This window comes from Ambystoma mexicanum, chromosome 7p, assembly GCF_040938575.1.
Source record: "Ambystoma mexicanum isolate Mex_15411 chromosome 7p, UKY_AmexF1_1, whole genome shotgun sequence".
Lineage (NCBI taxonomy): Eukaryota > Metazoa > Chordata > Amphibia > Caudata > Ambystomatidae > Ambystoma > Ambystoma mexicanum.
Genome location: NC_090939.1, coordinates 230,345,215 through 230,367,422, shown reverse-complemented (window position 1 = coordinate 230,367,422; position 22,208 = coordinate 230,345,215). Strand labels below are relative to the sequence as shown.

Genomic DNA, 22,208 nt, shown 5'->3' with positions numbered 1-22,208 from the left:
GCGGAGATGCAGCGAAGGCCGGTGAGTTCAGCGCGGCGCCGCGAGATGCGAGGTGACGCACGTGTGACTTCTTGCTTCCAGCTCGAGTGCGTGATGGATCAAGGATTCAGGTAAGGATTACTGTGATGCTCCTGTTCTAACCTCTTCTCCTTCTTTCCTCTTATTTCTAGGAGCTCCGGGCTTGAAGCAGACGTGGCAGAAGACTGGAAGCTGCTGCAGGCACGGTGAGCGTTACGCTGCTGGATGCAGAATAACGCGAAGCGTGTGCTGCTGTTCGGGTGTGGTTTAAATAGCCTTGGAAGAAGTCCCAGGTGAGTATCCTTCCATAGCCACACCCGAGTAAAAAGTAGTCCCTCGGGTAAAATAGTCCCTCCTAAGCCTCATTTGGCTTGAGGCCTTTTGCAGCATGGTCTGCACCAGGTAAGTATGCAGCATGGTCTGCATCAGGTAAGTATGCAGCAGGGTCTGCATCAGGTGGGTTTTTCTACTATGAGCCTGGCGCCATGGCGCCAGGACTGACTCTATGTTTATGAGCCTGGCGCCATAGGCGCCAGGACTGCACCCAAACAGCCCCTAGCTGGGGTCTTTGGGCGCGCTCAAAATGGCATGATGCCTGCTTTCGGGGTTGCTGGGCCTGATCTGGTTTCCCGGGGGCAGGCATCATGACAGGGCAAGACCAGGCACTTGGGGAAGGAGGGAGCAGATCTCCGGAACAGGTGCTACTGGGCCTGCAGGTTTGGGGAGCAGCAGGAGAGCCCCGCAGCAGTGAAAGAGCAAGAGTGATATTGACACTTGCGGCTATGACACTAATTGCTCAGAGATGGAGGAGTGTTAATGTACCGACCTTTCATGACTGGCTGCAAAGGCTATGGGACACGGTCGCTTTTGAGTGGCTGACCTATGCTATCAATGGGGGGTTGTCAAAATTTGCTGGGGATTGGGGAGAGGCGCTGCCCTTCCTAAGAGACGATTATAGGGTAATCTGGTGCCCCAAACACCTCAAGATCATAGACCTGCATTAAGCTCAACAAACACGCCCAAGCGGGCGCGGCCCTGGAAAGAAGGGGAAAATGGCCAATGGGGGAAGGTTTGGGGAATTGTTGTTCTTTCTTTCTTTATATTCATGTTATAAACTCAATAAAGAGATGTTTAAAAAAAAAAGGATACGTTTCTTGGATGCAAAAAGGGATTTAGTGACTCCACCACCTAACCAGTTAGTGCCCAGATCTGAACAAAGATGGCAGTTAATAGTCAATAAAACTTTCAAGCAGTTCGAACCTGGTTTCGATCAAGCTCAGTTTAGTACGGCGGATTGTGGGGGCCCAGGCAACAAGCTGTTGTCGAGCAGGTTCGAATGCGGTAGCTCCTTGCAAGTCAAAGGCGGTGTTTGATGAAGCAGGTCGGGGCACTTGCAATGATGTCTTCAAGGTCGAGCCGGGTTGGGTTGTAATCTCTGGGATGGGTCCATGAGTAATGCTCCAGTGGTCCCAGTCGGCAAACGGTGAAACGGTGATTCTGTTGCTCCTATGTGCGGTTTGGTGAAGCAGCACTCCAAGCGTGAATCGGTTTGAGTTGTGGCGTAACCCTAGTTCGAGTCTGCAATGGACTCTCCAGCAGTTCAAATCGTGTTACAGTGGTGAACAGTTGATTATAGCCTAGCAGGTAACGGGCTCAGCAACAGCACAATGCAGCGTCGAGCCGGCTCAAGATGCAGACAGTTATTCGACGGTTTGGACGAGTACCAGGAAGCAGCACCACCAGAATCCCTCAACGTTGTTGCCGTTCAGCTTGGCTTCGATGGCAGTCCAACCAGTTTTTAGTTGGTTTAACGGGAAGCCTTGGCTAATCTGGTCCTCCAGATGCTGTGGGATCCAATTGAGAGGCTCGAAGGCAGGGTGAGTCCATTCAGGGTCTTCTCTTCCAGTTTTGAGAGCTTCTGGTTTAGAGTGGCAAGTCCTGGTCTACAGCAAGCTTCACCCCCAATGTCCCCTTGGTGGGGTACAGGCAGAGCTATTCTCTGCCTTGTACTGCTCCTTCTTCAGCTCAGTGGTTGAGGGCTTTGGAAAGTGCAACTCTCCCAAAAGAGGTTCAATGAATCCGTCTCTAGTGATGTTCCAGACTGAATCAAAGAAGTTGTTTGAGACCCCTTCTTTTATAGGTAAACGTCCATAGGTAATTGGACTAAAGCTAGCCTGCTTTAGGGGGTGTCCAATGCCTGCTCTTAAAATAAGTGGACTTTGCCCTTCTGATATCACACCCAAAGTGACTTGTGCTTAAGGAAGTGGAGGCAGACAGAAAAGGGAGATAGAGGCAGAGAGAAAAAAGATTGCGGAATCTTCTTCCATCTGTATAGAACTCCCCCTGTCTGCACTAACCGTGCTCCACTAGCTTTAGCTTTGATCTTTTACTGTGTCATGAGCTTCAAGCCCTGCTCAGATTGCGAGAGGCAAATGTTTTGGTGTCGAATCCCTATGCTTGTATATTGCCTTCCAGATCCTGTCAATCCATGCATCCTAACGCCCTCCGTGAGTGTGCCATCAAACTCTTCACTTAAATGCATAAAGTAGCTAAAGGGACGTCATCAAAGTCGCTGGTGTCGGATCCTTCGTCAAAGAGGGCCCGATCCATTAGTGATGTCCAGTAGAAAGAGTCTCCTCTGGTGAAGGAGGACAGGAGGGAGAAGTAGCACAGGAAGAGGTCCTGCTCTCCCAGTGACTCTAGGCATTACTCTTCTTCAAACATGCTTGATTAACCAAAGCCATCACTCCTGATACAGGGACGCTGATGAGACCTTGGAGGAGTAATCCGCTGTTCCGGTACCTTTCCTACTAAATCTTCTTCCCAAAGTCAGTGGGAGAATTTCATGCTCCTGATGCTTTACCAAGGCCCAAGCTTGATGGCTTCAGCCTTCGCACCAGTGGAGGGGCAAGGTCTCAGTGTGCTTTTTTAAGCTGGCAGAGATACTTTATCAGCATGCAACAGCACACCTGTTGGATTGGTTCCATCCCCTCCTACAGAGACTGCTCTATCCCCATACAGCTCGGCTCAGTTTTCAGCCGTTGAGCCAACAATGCCACTTCAGTTGGCGCTTTGCTGGGGTACGTGCTATGCTAGCATCTAGGAGTGATTTCTGATCAAAGATGGTTCATTACTTCGGTGAAGCAAACCGCATACATAATGTTGAAGGATAAGACTTCCCCAACAAGTTCTAGAATCGAGACATTAGCCTGGCTAATTTGGCACCTGACTTGGGAGATGCCAGCCGGTTGGACACCTCACCCGGTATGGTCTTTTTACAAGCTCCCACTTATATGGAACCTCGCACATCCTTTCAGAGTACCATTGCCAACGTGGTAGTCTCTGGACTAGACTTGCGGTTCAATTTGCTGTTACTGATAATTTGGGAGAGGATTCTGCCAGAGGGACTGTGCATCCCTAGAATACAGTTGTAGCAACCCCTGTTATGCCTTTTCAGAAGCCTGCCTTGGTCCCTTTGTTGGACCTTGGCCTGGAAAAAATACACAGGCCAGCTCCTTTTGATCTAGGGTTTATGTCTACTCACCTCACACTTAAGGGTATAGTATTTCAGGCCTCCACTTTGGGGTTAAAGTCAGATACCTTTCCCCCAGACAGGGACAGCAATGTTCTACATTCCCGCAAGATCAAGAGGTTGGATGCTTGAACCCACACGTTTTTCCCCTCAAGCAGCCTAGCCTTGAAGCCATGAATACCACTTGTGCTCTGGCTAGATATATACACATCCTGTGGCCCATGACTCCTGAGCTGGCTGATAACTTGACAACAACGTAGGTGCAGGATGGGCTTGTTTGCTTCCTTGGTGGAGGTTGGAAAAGAAGCCACACGTCAGACCCTACAAACTAGCCTTGATACAGCAGACTGCGTTGCCCAGATGATGGATGCAGCAATTCCTGATTGAGGAATTCAGGGTTTGCCCCAGATGTTCAAGCCAAACTGGTTGACATGCCATTTGACAGCGACATATAGTTGGAACAAAGTCCTTGGAAGGCCTCCAGGGCCACAGCCAAGTCCCCTGGGGTTTTCTCTTCAACCTGCACATTCCTTTCAGCCCTTCTCTTCTTTTGTACACTACGGCAGAAGTCAGCACCCTGCAGTAAACAGGGTCCATAGCACTTCCCTCGCCTTTGCATGGGCAGAGGTGCTTCTGCTATCCAAAACCCTTTTAATTTTTAACTTTGTCTATCTTCCAGTGGGGGCGGGCAGGTTGTCACAGTTTTTCAAGGAATGGTTGTAGCTACTTCACAGGGATACATTCATCCTTTCATTCATCACAGATTCAAACACCCTCCTTCTCTACCCTATGGCTCCCCGAGTCCTATCTTCCTGGCAGAGGTCAGGGTTCTATTGGAAAAGGGCACCATCAGGCTGGTGCCTGCCTCAGGGCGAGGGAATGGGTGGTACTCCTTTAGGCCCTTGATTTCCAGTACTTGCTGGTGTCACTGGACCTTCAAGACACCTACTTTCATGTGCCCATCCATCAGAGGAACAGGAAGCTCATAGTGTGGGATTCCCATTGCGAGTAGTCCGGTCCTACCATTTGGTCTTTTCTCAGAATCTAGGGTCTTTACTAAGCTGCTAGTTCTTGTGGGCGCTTTTCTGTAGAGCAAGAGAGTTCATGTCGTCTGAAATTTTGATGATTTGATTATTTGGACCCTGTTCCCAGAGTTGTTGATGGCTTATATGCACCATACCTGGCAGCTTTTTCAGACCTTGGTCTTCTTCCTGAACCCCAAGAAGTCCCAGATTTCACCATCCCAGTTTCTGCAGTTCATCAGAGCAGTACTTGACACTTGCACAGGCAGGGCCTCTCTCCCTGAGGTCCGAGTTGTAAATATCTTGCAGATGGTGTCCATGTTTCGGTCTGAGAGTTTGGTCCCAGCCCCTGCTTTCCTGTATCTTCTGGGCCTCACAGACTACTGCATCCTAATGGTGGCAGAGGCCTGGCTGTGAATGCGTGGACTCTAGTTACTGTGTTAGTCATTGGTCACATTTTGAGTTCGACATGTTAGACTTTTGTAGGTCTACAGCAAGGTGCCTCAGGAGGTGATGTGGTGTTACCTGTGGGCCAACCTACTAAAGAGGGAACACCCAATGCAGCCTTAGCCCAAATTGATGTTTGTAACGGACGCATCCTTCAGTTGTTGGTGTTCCTACTTGGGGATCTGGCGGTGAGCAGCATCTTGTGGTCCCTATCCAAGGCTCAGGAGCACACAAACCTGCTAGAACTCTGGTGGCTTTCCTTCCCTTGGTACGGGGTATGTGTTATAATGTTACGGGAAGCATGCTGGCCATGTGCTAACTCAACAAGAGGGGTGCTATAAGCATGGATGCATTGCTTTTGTGGTTCTTGACTTAGTAGAATTGTGTCCCCGTCCATTGCCCATCTTGGGGGAACATTGAACGTGGTTGCATTTCCTTAGATTGTCATCCCCCTGATTGCCAGAGGGCCCCGGAAGTTTGGGTTCACCTTTATCTTAATCGCTCTTGAGTGGGCCCAAAGGACATGGTACCTGCAACTTCTGGACATGTCCATCGGTCCCGCTTGACATTTTCCAGGGAGCGTGACCCCGCTCCCTCAAACTGGAGGTTCTGCACCTAAATCTCTGCAGCCTCAATCTTCATGCTTGGCTGCTGAGAGACTAGGGAAAAAGTAGCGGGACCTGTCTGATGACATCCTGGGTGTGTTCAGTTTTTTCTGCATGCCAGTTTATTGTTCCTGAATGGGATTTCAACCTTGTTCTTACATTCATTATTTATTTTATTTATTTATTGTATTTGTTGATCGTGCCCAGACCCAGAGGTATCACTTATGGCAGCTCTGTTTTAGCATTTACATTCATGTTCCTTGAACTTGCTCAACTTTTTATTTTCACGGTTGCTCTCCTCTCCACCAGGCTGATGAGTGAGCTCTATGCTCTATCAGTCGGACCTTATTACCATGTTTTCTCCAAGAACGTTACCCTAAGGTAATCGTGTTGTACTATCATCTCTCACAGGAAATCCATCTCCCTTCACCTCAACCTTCTACGGTGGTGGAGCAGTTTCACTGCCTAGTGCCCAGGAGGTCTCTTGGTTATTATTTCGAATGGACTCCTACCTCCCACGGATTCCTCATCTATGATATCTAGCTCCTAGCACCAGTTGCTCTTCAGGAACTTTTTCTGCTGCCATGGAGCACAGCGCAGCCCCTTGTCAGTTCCGCCCGATGCCTCTATACGCACCGGACATAACATTGTGCCAGTATATCTAGAGGCGCTGCGCCCATGACCTAATATTCTTTTTTCTGCACACTCTGCTTGCAACTAGTAATACCACTCTTAGCTATTTTGTTAAACAAAAGGTATTACTTTGCCTCTCAAATTCATTGCAATGCTGAATCCAACGAGGTCTTTGGGGGTTCAAACCCTGCACGGATTGCGGGCATCAAATATCCCTGTTGGACCCGCACTGCATATGCCCTTATGGTCTTGGTGAAGGCCACTGCGTCGTGCCAGTCGATGCACCCAATGGCCATCCTGGGAACTCGGAGCAAAATGATTCACTTTTCTCACGGAGCGCGGCTCCAAAGAGCAGTCCCCTCCTCTGGAAGAAGAAAAAGAAGCACTGCTCGAGGTCGCCCGGCAGTTCTTTTCGACATCACTCGTCTTCATCTTCGAAGAAGAGCCACCACTCCAAGGAAGGACAGGAGGAAGAGGCCCTGCAGGTACCTTTTCCGACCAAGTACTCTTCACCGGAGGAATGGGAGGCTTTCTGTGTAAAGATCCTTGACATCTTTGCCAAGGCCCCGGTGACGTCGGCTTGATCTATCAGCTTAGGCCCGGGCGCCAACGACTCTGGCCAAGCCAGAGGATACCACCACTCTTGGAGGACCTGGAAGGAAGTACGCAGTACAACGCAACAAGATCACGAAGAAGGGGTGCACTGTTCCAGCTTTGCATGTCGTTTCTCTGAATATGGTCCCGGACCAATGGCGCCGGTGGTGCCTTCGGTGACACTAAAGAGTTCCTTCCACTCCCAAGCAGGACAACTATGTCACTTTTAGATGGCATTTATGATGAGGAAGTTGATGTCCCTTTCGGACTGGAACCCTTCCACTCCAGGGAGTTGAGAGACTTCCCAGAGGAGTTTTACGGTTAAACAGGGTGATTTGGTGACCTAGCAGCCAACTTGCAGGAGGCAAGTGGCCTGGACACTGCACCAGAGGTTGACATGCTGCCTGCTGCCACCCCTGGTAAGCAACAGATTACTTTTCAACACCTGATGGTGAAGATTGTCGACAACCTGGGGCCGTCAGCCCCCTCGAAGCCTTAGATGCAGTATGGCATGTGTGAAATTTTGGATGAGGCTCCTAGAAAGGAGACATTGCTGCCTTTCAACTGGGCAGTGGAACTGTGGGCCAGAGTGGCATTGGTTCTCATGGTGGACCGTGACCTGGCCAAGAAGCACATAATGGATCCTTCTGACACCTTATTTCTCTCTGCCCACACTTGTACAGAGAGTTTGGTGGTGCAGGCCATGACGGCAAACCACTTAATTTCTGTCATTGCCGCTGTACAGGGAGAGCAAACGGTTGGATGTTTGGAGCAGGAAGATTTTTGGCTCCTCAAGCCTGGGTCTCTGATGCGTCAATGCCTTTTGTGCCCTGGCCAAATTCTCCTTTATCCTCTGGTCCGTGATAACTGAGGCGGTGGAGAACATCCCCGAAGGGGTGGATGCAGGGCCGCTTTCAGGCCCTTATTAAAAACGGCAAGGAAGCCTCCCGTAACATTTTGCAGTCTAGTCTGGACACCGCAGACTGCCTTGCTAAAAAAATGGCTATCAGCACCGTCTTTAGAGGTTTTTCTTTTCCGAGGACGCCGGGGTTCGCCACTGACATCCAGAAGAAGCTCCCACACATGTCCTTCGATGGCATGAATTTGTTCGGCACCAAGGCTGACGAGTCTCTCCAGACTTTCAAAGCCTCTAAGGCAACAGCCAAGTTGTTGGCACTAGCAGTGCAGCACCAGCATTCGGCGAGCCTGGCGGGCAGGGGCAGGGTTGTTTCTCCCTTCGCCTCCTAAATCTAAAGTAGTAGGGGGCAGATTTCTTCGGGCCGACAAGGACAACGCTGTCCCTGCAGGGGTAGTGGGTGCAGTGTACCTAGAGGAGGAACTTCCTTCTCCTCTGTGCCCACTGCAGCCCCTAGCGCAAAGCCTCTGTGAAGCGGACTTCCAACATTCTTCCCCTGTGGGGGTAGAATATCTTAGTCTGGCGAGGAATGGAAAAATAGCCCCTTGGACACCTGGGCCTTGCAGGTCGTCCAGCAGGGATACTGACTCTCCTTTGCCTCTTGACCTCCAGGCCACCCCCCTTGCCACCAACCCTTGCCTCTGGAACCTCTCCTGCTGGAGGAGATCCATCAACTTCTGGCAAAGGGGGCCATTGAGATGGTACCCTGCTCAGAACAAGGCTGGGGTTGATACGCAGCATACTTTCTGGTGCCAAAGCATGACAGAGGTCTGAGACCCATCCTGGATCTGCGGCTTTTGAACTTGTATGAACGCAAGCACAAGTTCAAAATGGTCCCTATAGCCCAGATCCTCCCGGCTCTGGACAGGAATGAGTGGCTTGTTTCAATGGATCTCCAGGGTGCTTACTTCCAAGTGGCTATCCACAAGAAGCATAGGAGGTACCTGAGAAATCAAAATGGGGAACTGTCATTACCAGTGCAAAGTCCACCCTTTCGGCCTTTTCTGAGCAACCAGGTTCTTCAGCAAGCTTCTAGCAGTAGTGGCGGTACACCTCAGGAGGGAAGGCATTCATGGCTTTCCCAACCTGGAAGACTGGCTCGTCTGAGCCCACTCACCAGATTTAGTGTTGGCACATCTGTTTTGGACGTGCAACCTGTTGCAGAGTTTAGGCTTCTCCCTGAACTACAAAAATGCACAGATTTTGCCATCCCAGTCCCTCCAATTCATTGTGGCGGTCTTGGACACTCGCCTGGGTCAGGGGTTCCACTCAAGGAGGGTTCTATGTCATTTCATCACTGAAAAAAAATGGTTTATTTTTATTTTTGGGGTGGTTCCGCCACAACCCCATCCCATATTGTTTTTTCACTATTCGTGACCTCCCCACCCCTTATATACACTTTCCGACCCCCACCCCCCTATATATTGTGATGAGTTTTTTAGGCAAAAAATATTTGTAAAAAACATTGAAAATAGACTGTTGATGAAAGGACGTTGTACCCTGAGGACAGAGTGGTGAACATCTTCAAGATGACTCAGGTTTTTCAACCTCAGTCCCAGCCTCTGCTTTTGTGTGCGCTTTCTGGGTCTTATAGCATCATGCATCTGGGTTGTACGAGAGGCCCGTCTGTGCATGACGTCACTACAGTGGCTCCTAAGCTTTCAGTGGTCTCAGTTTGAGGGACATACATCAGACCTTCTACTGGTCTCGGAGAGAGTCTGTAGACCTGAAATGATGGTTCGTGAAGGGCGACCTCCTGAAGCAGGTTCTCTTTTGTCATCCCTGGCCACTAGTGATCCTTGTCACAGATGTGTGCCTGAAGGTCTGGGGTCCTCACCTACAGTGTCTGACGGTGAGCACCCTGTAGTCCCATTGGAGTGCTGGTAGCATGTCAATTGGCTGGAGCTGAGGGCATTCAGGATGACCCTGGTTGCTTTCCTCCTCTCTGTGAAGGGCAAGACTGTACTGCCCCTGGGGGACAATACTGTAGCCATGCATTACCTCAACAAGAGGTGTGACCTGAGCTCCTTGCCGGTGTTCAGAGAAGCAATGCCATTGTGGTTCTGGGCTTGGGAGATCAGAGTGTTCTTGACTGTGGCCCATCAGGCCGGCAAGGAGTACACTTTACCCAACGCACTGAATAGGCATTCTTCAACCTCTGAGTGGGAGCTCTACCAGGATGTTCTGGAGGAGATTATCTCCCTCTAGTGTACTCCCCGGGTAAATCTCTTCGCTTCCATTGTAAACAGGAAGTGTAGGTGGTTCTGCTCCAAGGAATTTCATCACCGGGGTGTTCTGGGAGAAGCCTTGACAGTTGAATTGGACTTCAAGCTGCTCTATTCGTCCCTGCTGTCATTCCGCTGGTTCTCAGGAGACTGTGCCTGCTCGGGCCACAAAGATATTGATCGCTCAGGACTGGGCCCGCAGTTGTTGGGCATGGCCATATGCCCCCCTTGCGTCTTCTGCAGAGAACGGACCTCCTTTCCCACTCCGAGGGGAGGTTCCTACACCCAAACCTGTGTAGCCTGAATCTTCATGCCTGGCTGCTGAAAGGCTGAGGTATAGTGAGTGGGATTTGTCAGAGGACGTTCTGGCCATGCTTCTGTGTGCTAGAAGACTCACCACCAAGTCCATTTATGCCTGCAGGTAGCCAACCTTTTTGGCTTGCTGCCGGGAGAGGGATCTGGGCCCTTTTACTTACTCCACTTCCTTTGTGTTGGAGTTTCTTCTGTCTTTGGTTTGGACGGGCCTACAAATAAGCACAGTGAAGGGTATATTACGGCATTTCGGTCTTCATAGGGCCTTTCGGATATGTTTCCCCCACACCAGTTTGTTCTGGCGTGGGATTTGAATTTAGTGTTGATGTTTTTATTGGGCACTCCGTTTCAGCCCCTTCATTCTTGTTTTTTAAGACTGGTCACGCTTATGGTGATTTTCCTGGTTGCAATCACTTCCACTAGATGTGTGAGTGAGCTCAGGGCTCTGTCTATTAATCCTCTCTACTTGGTTTTCTCCAAGGAGGAGAAGACGTTGAGAGTTAGACCCTCCTTCCATCTCCCTCAAAAGATTGATCTACTGGTCTTCTTTCCTCTGCCTCACCCTTGCAAAGCAGAGGTACAGTTATATCTCATGCCGGACCTCAAGTTCTACTTCTCTCGGACAAGGGAGACTAGGACTGATGAGCAGCTATTCGAGCAATTCATTGGTTATGCGTGTGCCCGAGCAGGCAGGGATGTTAGAAAAGCAGACCGTGGGCCACATTACGAGTTTGGCGGGAACCCGCCGGTACTACCGGTGGGTTGCTTCCAAACTCGTAACACTGTTCCACCACCTGATATCCCTATGCCACTGAGACATTGCAAGTCCCGGGGGCCCGAGATATCAGGCGGTGGAACATGTAAGTCCCCATTCCCGTGGAGTCCAATAGGACTCCACGGGAATGGGGACACAGAAGCTCCAACATTGTTACTACCGGTGCTTCCGTGAAAACCATGCCTGCAGGGGGCGGTGCTCCCAGCAGGTTAGACCTGCTGGGAGCAACAGCCACTGCAGGCATAGTTGTATTCTGGCGGTCCGGAAAGGGTGCTGGTATGTTGCTACCCGCACCCTTATTTCCGAACTGCCAGACTTAGAATGAGGCCCCATGTCTCATGGATCATTCTCTGTATCTGAAAATGCTACGATCTGGCCATCAAGGAGGTCCCTGCGGGTCTCGGGGCTCACTCCACCAGATGGTTGACCGCCACGTTGTGTCTGCAACGTGGAGTGCCTGTTCTGGACATTTGCCAATCAGCCAGGTGGCCTTTCTTTCACACTTTTACTAAGAATTACTGCTTGGATTCTATATCTGGTCAGGATGCTCGTTTCGGCGGGGCTGTCCTTCAGAGTTTTCTGCTTTAGGTGGTGTCCTTGCTACCCTCCCTCCTCCAGGTCATTGCACTGCTTTGGGAAACTATCATAGATCAGGAATCCATGGGAGGAAGGAGTCCATTAGGAGAACAAATTACTTACCTGTCGGCAATGTTCTTTCTGATGGATTTTCCTCCCACGGATTCCTAATCACCCTCCCTACCTGCCCCTCTTGGAGTAGGTAAAACACCTTAGTACTGGGGTCCCTCAGCATCAGAGTGCTATGAAAAAAAAGGTGGACCTGAGGTCACGGGATGCAGCGCCTCTATATATATACTGGCACCAATGTGCTGTCTGGCGCGGGGTGCGTAGAGTGGTCGGGCGGATGTGGCGCAAAGCCGCTCTGCATCCCCTGATGGCAGAAAAAGTTTCGAAAGAGCAATTGGCAGAATAGAGGAGGAATCTGTGGCAGGAGCGCCTATCAGAAAGAACATAACAAAGTAATTTATGTTTCTCTTTGAGCAGTGATACCTGGAAAAGGATGGATGACTAGCTCTTTGTGAGTTATGCTGGTGCCCATGCAGGCAGGGCTGTTGCTAAGCACACCCTGTACCTGTGGCTTGCCCTCTGCATTTCATATTGTTATGATCTGGCAGGGAAGGATATGCCTGATGGCCTCATGGCCCATTCAGCCAGGGATCTAGTATCTGCCTCTGCACTACAGAGGGGTGTCCCTGTCATGCAAACCATGGGCTTCCCGGCACATGTTTGCCAAGCAGTACTGTCAGGATTCATTGTCCGGACAGGATGCTCATTGTGGTCACGCAGTTCTCTGGAGTAGATGATAATCTTGCTCCCCTCCCTCCTTCAGATTCTGTACTGCCATAGGAGGCTATCTAAGATGAATGTCTGGGAAGAAGGAATCCATTATAACGGGTCTGCAGCCTGTGGCTCTCCAGATGTTTTGGACTGGGACTCCCATGATCCCTCACAATTGACTATGCTGGTTCGAGCTGATCAGAGTTGTAAAACATTTGTTGAGCCAGAGGTTGCAGAGCGCTGCATTATAAGAAATTACCTCAGTCTGGGTAATGTTCTTTTTGACGGATTAGTCCTTCCTCTAAAGTGGAAAGCTTGTACCATTGGCATCATTTTAGAGGGGGAGGCAGGGGTGTTTGTCCCCCCTGCCCCCCAACTTTCATGGCACACCATTTTGTCCCCATTCATTTGGATGGGTTACCTTTTCTTCAGATGTCATGTCCACCACCTCAACATTTTCAGCAAAGTTACTTCACTGGCTAGTACACCTCCTGCTGTTCTCCTGTCCCTCAGCTGCTGAGTGCTATGGAAAAACGTAGACTATGGGATGTGTCTGGGGTGTGTCTGGCTCCAGATATACTGGCCCTAGCATCACGTCTGTCGTGAGGAACGTGCAATGGCATTTGGCAAAGCCATGCTTCACACCCTAGTGGCTAAAAAAGTTTCTGAAGACTGCCTAAATCGATTTAGGGAGGAAGGATTATTCCATCAGAAACAACTTACTGAGAGGTATGTAATTTTTTTATCTGCCTATGACCATATTGGTGACATTTAAGACAATGTCTTACTGTAACATTTGATAGTGGCCAGGATCCTTATTTTGTTTCTTGATTTTCAATTTGTACCAACATATGCTATGTCCCTTTCTCCGTGTATGGGTGTTGGTGATCATGTTTGGCTATATATATCCCTTCCACTGTTCATTTTGTTAGAATAACTAATTTCGATTGTTAGTTTTGTTGCTGTTTTTTAATAGTTGGTGACTTTTAACATATTCCAATCACTTTTTTTTGCATTATGTATCTTTATACAGAAACAATGGTAAGGTCTACAAGCAGAAACCATCTGGTGCAGAAAGCAACGGCTCCCTCCATTGTGACGTCCAGCAGAGTGGACTCGATTTGTACCTAGCAGCATGCAAGTTCTTGGACACAGCACTTTCATTTCCACCAGAAAAGATGCCCTTATTTCAAATGTAATCTCTTCTTTTTGCTTTTTGCCTTTCAATATGTGAAAAAACCTTGTTCATTGTAAATTATACATTTTCAACAAAAAGTGACATGTTACACGTGTTTGTCCAAATATGTCATTCTTTTGGTGGCAAAAATAACAATGATTTGTTCACAAGGAACCCCAAAACTTGGCTAGGTTGGTGACCAAAAAAGGGCCTCACCAAATCACAATCTGTGCAACTGAGCAAGTGATAATTGTCTCTACATGGCAGAAATGCTTGGGTGATGGGGATTGCAGAAAGTAATGAGTGGAAAAAAGGTTTTCCAGCCCACCATGCAATTTCTGCCTAGTGGAGTTGTGTAGAGAAAAGTCTCCAATCATGGGAGGAGCAGCAGCAGCAGCAGGAAAGTGCCCCGGTGAGAAGCCCCTGTGGCGATATGCCTTCTGAGGTGTAGATTCACAGCTGCGCTCTGCCAGTGGCATGATACTTGTTTGCCACAAAGTTAGCAGTTCCTAGGGGTATGGTCAGATGTGCACGGGTCATACCACATGCAAATATAGGCCAGCCTGCTTGCTGTCTATTTGTGGCATCAGGCCAAGGCTTCAGCCAGTGGGTCTCGACCTGACACTTCCAGGCTTCTTCAGTTGCTGGTCCATTTATGAAACGTGTGCGAGTGTGGGGGGTGGGGGGGAGTGGGGGCCTGTCCTTGTCCACCTCCACCCACTCCTGGAGGACTTCCACTTCTTCCCTCGCTGCACCTGTGACCTGGCCCATCCTTGTGTTTTATTACCTTTCCGATGTTGCTTTTTAAAAAAAAAAACATTTTTTTTTTGTTTTAAAAAGTATTGCAAATTTTTCGTTTTTTATTTGTTCATGTATTCCTCTTATCCCCCGCCCCCCTCACTCTCTGCTCATATTTCTGGGACATAATGCCGATTTTGATAAACTAGGAGGTTATACTCTGTATTATGTGACAGGATTTTATGTCATGTCTTGGGTTCATTAAACATTAATCACACTTCACTTTCTACAAGGCCGACAAGTGCTGTGGAGCACCTGCAAGGTGACATTGTAGCACTCCAAACCCTTGTAAATAAATAATGTGCATTAGTGGCACTCAGTTCATGAAAAGGGCCACAACGTTCAAGTAGACCTGGGCATGTAAAGTGTTAAGGAGGCACTACACCCTTCTTATCCTAAGATTCCTCTGTTGCCATCTGGTAACAGGTAACTGCTGCCCAGGTTGAGGAAGATGTTCATGGATAGAGTATTCCGATTCACTCAGAGAAGAGCCTAACCTCAGCCCAAGAGGAGTCAAGCCGTGTTGATTTCACTAGCACTGCTTTGTTGGTGGAGCCAAGGACAGTCGCACGGCAGCAAGCATTCTCCCTGCCTTGATTATCGACACGGGAGAGCCCCGGGTACCTCCGACACACAATGAAGAATTCTTCAGCTTGGTTTCCTGGTCTTATGCTTTCTGTTCTCGAGCTTTTCGTGAAAGTAACGTTTCCTCGTCGAAAAAGGTCAAGGGCACTTCCCTCGTTCTGATCCCTTTTTGTTTTGCCGTCTTTCACCTCGTGTAAAACTGCCATCTTGGAACTGTTGCTTCCTCGTGTGCTTTGCCTCGCTCAGTGTGCTCTTGAGCTCCGCCTTTTTTCTATGTGGGGAAATGTAATGGAAGTCAGGTGTGTGTGATGGTTAGTAATTGCCTGACTATCGTATTGGGACATGTCAGGTATTTGGCTCAGGTGCTAGTCTGTTTTCTCTCATAGCGAACTATCCATGAGAAAGTATTTGTATTGTGAAGGGGAGAGGGGTATGAGTTCCTAAGTATCCTACCTGGTAGGATGGGATAAAGGTGTTACAGGGAAGGGGGATACAGCGTCTTGCCATCCAGTGTCCCCCTCCCACTCCTTGAAGACCCCTCACCCAGGTGATCCTCCCGCACTGGTCCACCCCCAGGAACTGGATCCAAAAGCGATGGCCGTGTCCTGGCCACCCGCATGACAGATCCCTGGGCACTAGTGGGTTGGACACCTTCAGGTTTCTCACAACTCCCACTCGGGTGGTTGAGTCCTCAATCCAAGCCTCAGCAGCCTGAACCTTCATGCCTTGGATGCTGCTGAGAGGCATAAATATAAGGCGTTGGACGATGTTCTGGATGTGCTCCTTTCCACTCTTCCACCAAGTGTATGCCTGCAGGTGGTGTACGTTTTTCTCGTATTGGTGTAGGGTGAAGGGCCTGGAACCTTTGACTAGACCTACTGCCTCCTTTCTGGATTTCCAGATTTCCTTGGCCAGCATGAGCCTGCAGATTGGCACTGTTAAGGGGTACTTATTCGCAATTTTGGTCTTGAAAAGGTCAGCTGAACTGGGCTTGTTCTTCACCAGATTAGTGAAGCATTACTGTCTGGATTTTCTGTTTGGTAAGGAAGTTTGCATTGGCCAAGTGGTCCTCCAGAGTTTTTTTGTGTCTGTGAAAGTTTTCTCACTCTTCTCCCTCTTCCAGATTTCTGTTTTGCTATGTAATGCCTATAAAAGAAGAGAAATCCTTGGGAGGAAGAAATCCATTAGTATAGTGAATTATTTACTGCTTAGTAATATTCTTTATGATGGATTAGTCCTTCCTCCCAAAGATTCCTCATCACCCTCCCAACCTGCCCCTTTTGGCAGCTAGCCCATCCACATCACATCTTTTCTGGCCTCCATGGGCTGCAGAGTGCTAATGAAAAAGGCTAAATGAAGTTCATGGGAGGCACTGAAATCAAACCACACATTGGGTGCACAATGGCGTTGGGCTGTGCTGACACAAAGCTGCACTGCACACCCTGGTGACTGACAATGTTTCTGAGGACAGCAGGCGCTAGAGATAAATGAGGAGTCTGTCGGTGGAAGGAGTAAGCCATCAGAAATAACATTAGAGATGCAAAAGCTTATCAGATGATTACATGTCAATGCTGGTAGCGGTAGAAGCCCCATTAACACTAAAAGCGTATGAGAAGTAGAAAAGCTTTAGTTTCTGATGTAGCAGAAGGGGAGCCATCCAAACCACTATCAATTTACCACAGTTGTTCTCTCTACCTGTTGCACCTGCAAAGGCTGGTCTGTGCCAGGTGTCTATCAAGGTTCATCAATCAGAAATGAATTTCTTCATCGGGGTCCACATTCATTATCGCAGTTCATGGACCCAACAGTTAGGATTTTCATTCAGGGTCTCTTGTGCGCCTTTCCCACAATCACGGCATTTAGTGCCATGGACTTTTTAGTTAAATGCAGTACTTCCTGCTCTTATGCAGCATCCATTCGAGCCCATTCAAACATGCAATACTAAATTACTGTTTTGGAAAGTCGCATTCCTAGTAACTATCATATTAGCAAGATGGATAGCAGAACTCCAAACTTTCTCAATAAAAGATCCTTATTTAGCCTTCTGTACAGCATTTCACAAAGACAGTAGGCCTCATTACAAGTGTGGCAGTCTAGAAACAAGGGTGCCGGTAAGCTTACTGGCACCCTTGTTTCTGGGTCGCCACACTACGAGTCTGCCTGCCAGGGCTGCTGCGTCCGGCAGGTCTGAACCCTGCCGGGTGCAACGGCTTTGGTAGGCAGTTGCCATGGAAGCACCAGCACATGTCGGCGGCGGTGCCAGTGCTTCCTAGTCCTCATTCCAATGGAGTCCTGAATGGGGACTATAGGACTCCATGGGAATGGGGACTTACATGATCTGCTTCCTGACTTCCTGCTCTGCCAGTACTTGTAATGTTTCCGGTGGCACCAGGAAGCCAGTCCGTGGATACAGTGTTACGGAATCGGCAGCAACCCGCAGGTCGCACTGGCAGGTTACCGCCAACCTCGTAATGAGGCCCTGAGTGTCACATATGGGTCGTGCACTAGGACTTACCACACATCTGTGCCATTACCGGGGTTTTGAACAAGGTCGGTCTGTCCCTGGTGGAGGCCAGCCTTTCAACTCTGAATAATAGGAGGTGGCCAGTCTGTCCCCCTCAGCCTGCCCCCATCCCCTGACTCAAGTAAGGGGAAACCCTCTGGGGAAGGAAGTCCCCTGAGAATACAGGACACCCATGAAGTTCAGTAACAGCAGGAAGATCTGGAAGGATGCAGGAAAGAGAGAGCAGGTAAGCAACAGACAAGCAGAACAGAAAAGAAGAGCAAGGAGAACGGAGCAAAAACAGAGAAGCACCAATGCAGCGTACCTAGCGTTGTGATGTGAAATATCCAGTGCCTGGACCGGTTAAGTTCTGCATTGAGTTATCGTCAAGCGGTCATGTAAGGCTTCCCAAAATACTACACCATCACCCACAGTTCTATTGGCTCGCGTGTCTGGCCCACAGCGTGTGCAGAAAGTGGCGAAATCCAACACACAGATTTTCTAAACTGCACCCCAATTTCTTACCTAAGCGGCTTCAGAGCTCGCCCTCAATGAGGTCATCTTGCTCCCGACTGCGGAATGAACACTAAACTATCTTGACATCAAACAAGTGCTTACATTTTATCTGCAACACGCTAAGGTCTTTAGGTCTTCTCATCGTAGCTTTTGTGGGGGGCGAGCAAAGGACAAGTACTCTGCAAGCAAGGACTGACCTGCTGCATGATGCCCTGCATCAACCCACAACTTGTTAGTGGTTTCGCACATTTGCAAAGCACTTGTGTCTGGATGATGAGTCAGGAACCTGGGTGACAGTTGGCCAAGCAGTGGTATGTTATCTTTTCCCAAGTTATGTGCAGCTTGTTTCTCATTTACATTTCCTTTATCGCATGCAAAATGATGCCTTGCTGTACTATGTTCATTCAGTCTGTTTACATGTATTCCATAATGCAAAAAAGGGCAATATGAGTTTCAACTGCTAAAACTGCTTGGTAACGTATTCAGGCATGTGAATTTATGAAAGATCCAATGATGGAGAATAATTAGTTAATCAACTTAACTGTAGCTCTCCAGCTTTGGTCATGTTCAAAGAGTGTGCGCAAGTGGTCTGTGGTACTTGTGGTGACCCCTTGCTGCCTTCTGAACTGTATCCCTGACTTGAACAGATTTACAGTTATAACCCAAGGAGGGCACTAAAGGTGCAGTAAGCAGGGTGAAGCCCTAACAGGCTAATATTGTAACACAACAATGGAGGGCAACACACAACTGTATGTCATTTAAAATTAGGCAGTAGGGAAAACCCATTAGGTATAGAGGAACAGCACTACAAAAAAATAGCGCTACAAAAAAGTGGCCAAGGAGATACAAGGTCAGTTAGAAAGACAGTAGGAAAGGAGGAACATCACTGTCTAACCCTGACCTAACCCTAAGGATTTGGGGAAACCTTTCCCTAGGAAGCGCTGATGTGCCGCTTACAAAAAGGGGGGGGACAGTAAAATCGGTCAAAGAGAATCCATTTTTGAATAACAAACAACATGAAGGTTGTTAGACTCTTGTTTGTCCTTGGTCACTATAGGCAGAAAAAAGGGGGAGGGGAGTGTAAAAGTAAAGTTTACACCTTGGACTAAACATACATATACATAGTAACAGATCTGAGCTGTCTATTGTGGGTACATTACACTTTTACTATCCCATAGACAGGTCAAGACTTCCCAAGGTGGCTCTACAGCTAAGATCAGACTGAAAACAGGCTTAATGTAACATCGTTGAACTGCTGTAACACGAATGTATTAATACAGCAGATAGCCCCTATTGGGGATAAGCCAATTTTCAAGTTAGAGCTAAATGAAGACAAACATGTAGGCCGCATAAACCCTTCAAATCGAGTGTAAGGTATGAAAGAAGAGGACGTGAGGCTACACTAAAAAACATATAATGGGTTGTTCATGGGCAAGGTAGAATGTGTTTTGGTTCTTCGCCATGCAACAACCACTGTCTACCGGTTTCAGTGGTGTATTTTGGGTGTGACCACTTTCTTCAGGACAGTCTTCTAAAAACCAGGGGGAAGAATTCTATGGTGGTACACAATGTTCCATCACCATATTTCTGCCAACCGGGTTTTATATACTTTACCCCAATTTTCTAGTGCCAATGGAGGAAGGTTCATGGAGGAAACCTAAGGGAAAACAAAGCAAAAAGCCTAAGTAACTCCCAGATACTGCCATGCGCACTAAATGCTAGGAGACCGCAGGTGAAATCACTGCGTCGCCTTTCGTAGATCAAAGAAGGACCTGAGTGGTCCAATGTGCACAATTGAGGTACATGCAAATACAGGGTCAAAATCAGACAGTGTGAAACTAGGCAAAGTGGTCCATGATTATATTTTTTCATGAGTTAGTAAAATATCATCATATGTTGTTTAAAACATCATCATATGTTGCTTAAATTCCCCGCTCCTAGCTCTGTTCGTAAGACAGACCCGAGTATGCCCAGGCCTGGCCAGAAACAAGTGAATTAATAATACAGCCTTTCATTTGCATTTAGTAGGGCAATGTACGCCCTGTACTGACCTTTCTAGCTGCAATGGATATCAAATTTGTTGTGTCACTAAGCAGAACACACCTCACAGGTGAACCGTGTTGGGGTCGCTGTGTGCTGAAACAATAGATGAAACGGCAGGCATCACTCAGAGTGTATGTATACTCTATTGTCCTCCAGGCTTTCCTTATACCCGGGGGGACATCGTGTGGTGGAAGCACTTTTTTGGCACTCTTTTTGAGGCCCGAAATTCCCAACATGCGGTCCTACCTCAAGGACACCACCAGCATTTTAAAACTGGTGCAGGATTTGCCATTTAATCCTTCAACACAATTCCTAGTAACTCTTGACATAGAAGCGTTATATACTAACATCCCGCAGATGGAGACCCTAAATATAGTGGAAAAAACCTTACAAGAAATGGGGCCGAATTTGGAAATGCCAGCCCAGTTCATTTCACAACTCACAGAAATAGCATTGACAAGGAACATTTTCCTATATGGGGAAACATTCTTCCTGCAATGCTCAGGTACTGCGATGGGAGAGACTTTTGCTCCGTCCCTGGCCAACCTGTACGTGGCCTTTTTTGAGGAAACACACATATACCCTCAAACAAACCCATACTTGAATAACATCACAGTATGGGCTTGATACATTGATGATATCCTCTTAGTGTTCACGGGGGACGAAGTCACATTGAACAAATTCATTCTCTGGATAAATTCCAGAAACAGATATCTGAAATTCACCCACGATGCGACAAATAAAACCACACAATTTCTTCATGTGGAGATAAGCGCCCATTCCGGTGTTCTGACTATGACGATCTTTAGAAAACCTACAGACCGCAATTCGTTGCTACAATACTCTAGCTTCCACCCGAAAAGCCTGTGGGACAACCTGCCCTTCGGGCAGTCCCTCGGGTATAGGAGGAATTGTTCTAGTTTACAGGAATATGACACTCAATCTCTTGCCCTGAAAGAACGTCTTCTGGAAAGAGGATATCCTTACAGCCTTATCAGGCAAGCCAGAAAACGGGCGAGGAACATCCCACGGGAAGTCACATAACAACAGTCAAAACGTCCGGAGGGACAACAAACAATTACAGCAATCTTTGGTTTTTCTTCGAAAATCAACCAAATCAAAAGGGAAATTCTTAAGCTCTGGCCAATCTTGAACGTCGGGGCAGTAGACCTTGCCCCTCCACGTTTTGCCATCAGAAAAAGAAAAAACATCAGGGACATCTTAGTTCACTCCTATAAAGAACAGGGGGAAAGTCACATCTACCATCCTATGGAATACTACACCTGCTACTGGACACACACCTTGTGGCAGGTGTAATGTGTGTGATTTGACCACACGTACAAAAACTCTGGAATTGGGTCTCCGCACTCCCTGGAAACAGAACACCCTGACCAACTGTAACACAGTAAATGTTATATATATGGTTACATGTCCCTGTAACCTGGTTTACATTGGAATGACCAGCAGAGCCATAAAGAAACGGATACAGAAACATATGTCCTGCATCAGAACAAGGGGGGAAAATGCACCGTTGGTAGCCCACTTTTTGTCTCTCAAGCATAGACCTGAGGACATCAGATGGAACATAGTAGAAAAGGCCAGACCCGGCCACAGCTTCCCCGTATCTTCGGAGATTGCAGTTGCGGAGCCAAGTCGGGAAGTAAAAGTAAGTAGAGCCTAGATAACGTTGCGCACGCATTGTTTAGCTGTGTTAGCCTTCGGTCCTGCCTCTTTCACTCCCCCTCTCCCTCTCTCTCTCTCTTACTCCCCATCCCGCGCTCTCTCCCCTTCCCTCCCCCACCTATTTTCTTAAATCAAGGCTGCGCGGGGGACCTGCAAGATGGCTCCGCCTGAACCCACGGATAACACAACACATGTTGTCCAGTGGGGGTTCATGGCATGAGGTGTCGGCTGCAAGACAGCGTGTCTGCTTACACCACACGATGTCCCCCGGGTATAAGGAAAGCCTGGATTACAATAAAGTATACATACACTCTGAGTGAAGCCTGCCGTTTCATCTATTGTTTCAGCACACAGCGACCCCGACACGGTTCACCTATGAGGTGTGTTCTGCTTAGTGACACAACGAATTTGATATTCATTGCAGCTAGAAAGGTCAGTACACGGCGTACATTGCCCTACTAACTGCAA

The 22,208-nt window shown here is 48.2% G+C and overlaps 1 protein-coding gene across 3 annotated transcripts in view; it reads left to right on the top strand.

The window, feature by feature from the left end:
- Positions 1–22,208, top strand: part of DOP1B (DOP1 leucine zipper like protein B) — a 1,145,257-nt gene that overhangs the window by 1,084,426 nt on the left and 38,623 nt on the right. For all 3 annotated transcript variants that reach the window (XM_069636119.1, XM_069636117.1, XM_069636118.1), the window contains exon 35: positions 13,469–13,630. In XM_069636119.1, the coding sequence (XP_069492220.1) occupies positions 13,469–13,630 (162 nt within the window). The remainder of the gene's footprint in view (positions 1–13,468; positions 13,631–22,208) is intronic.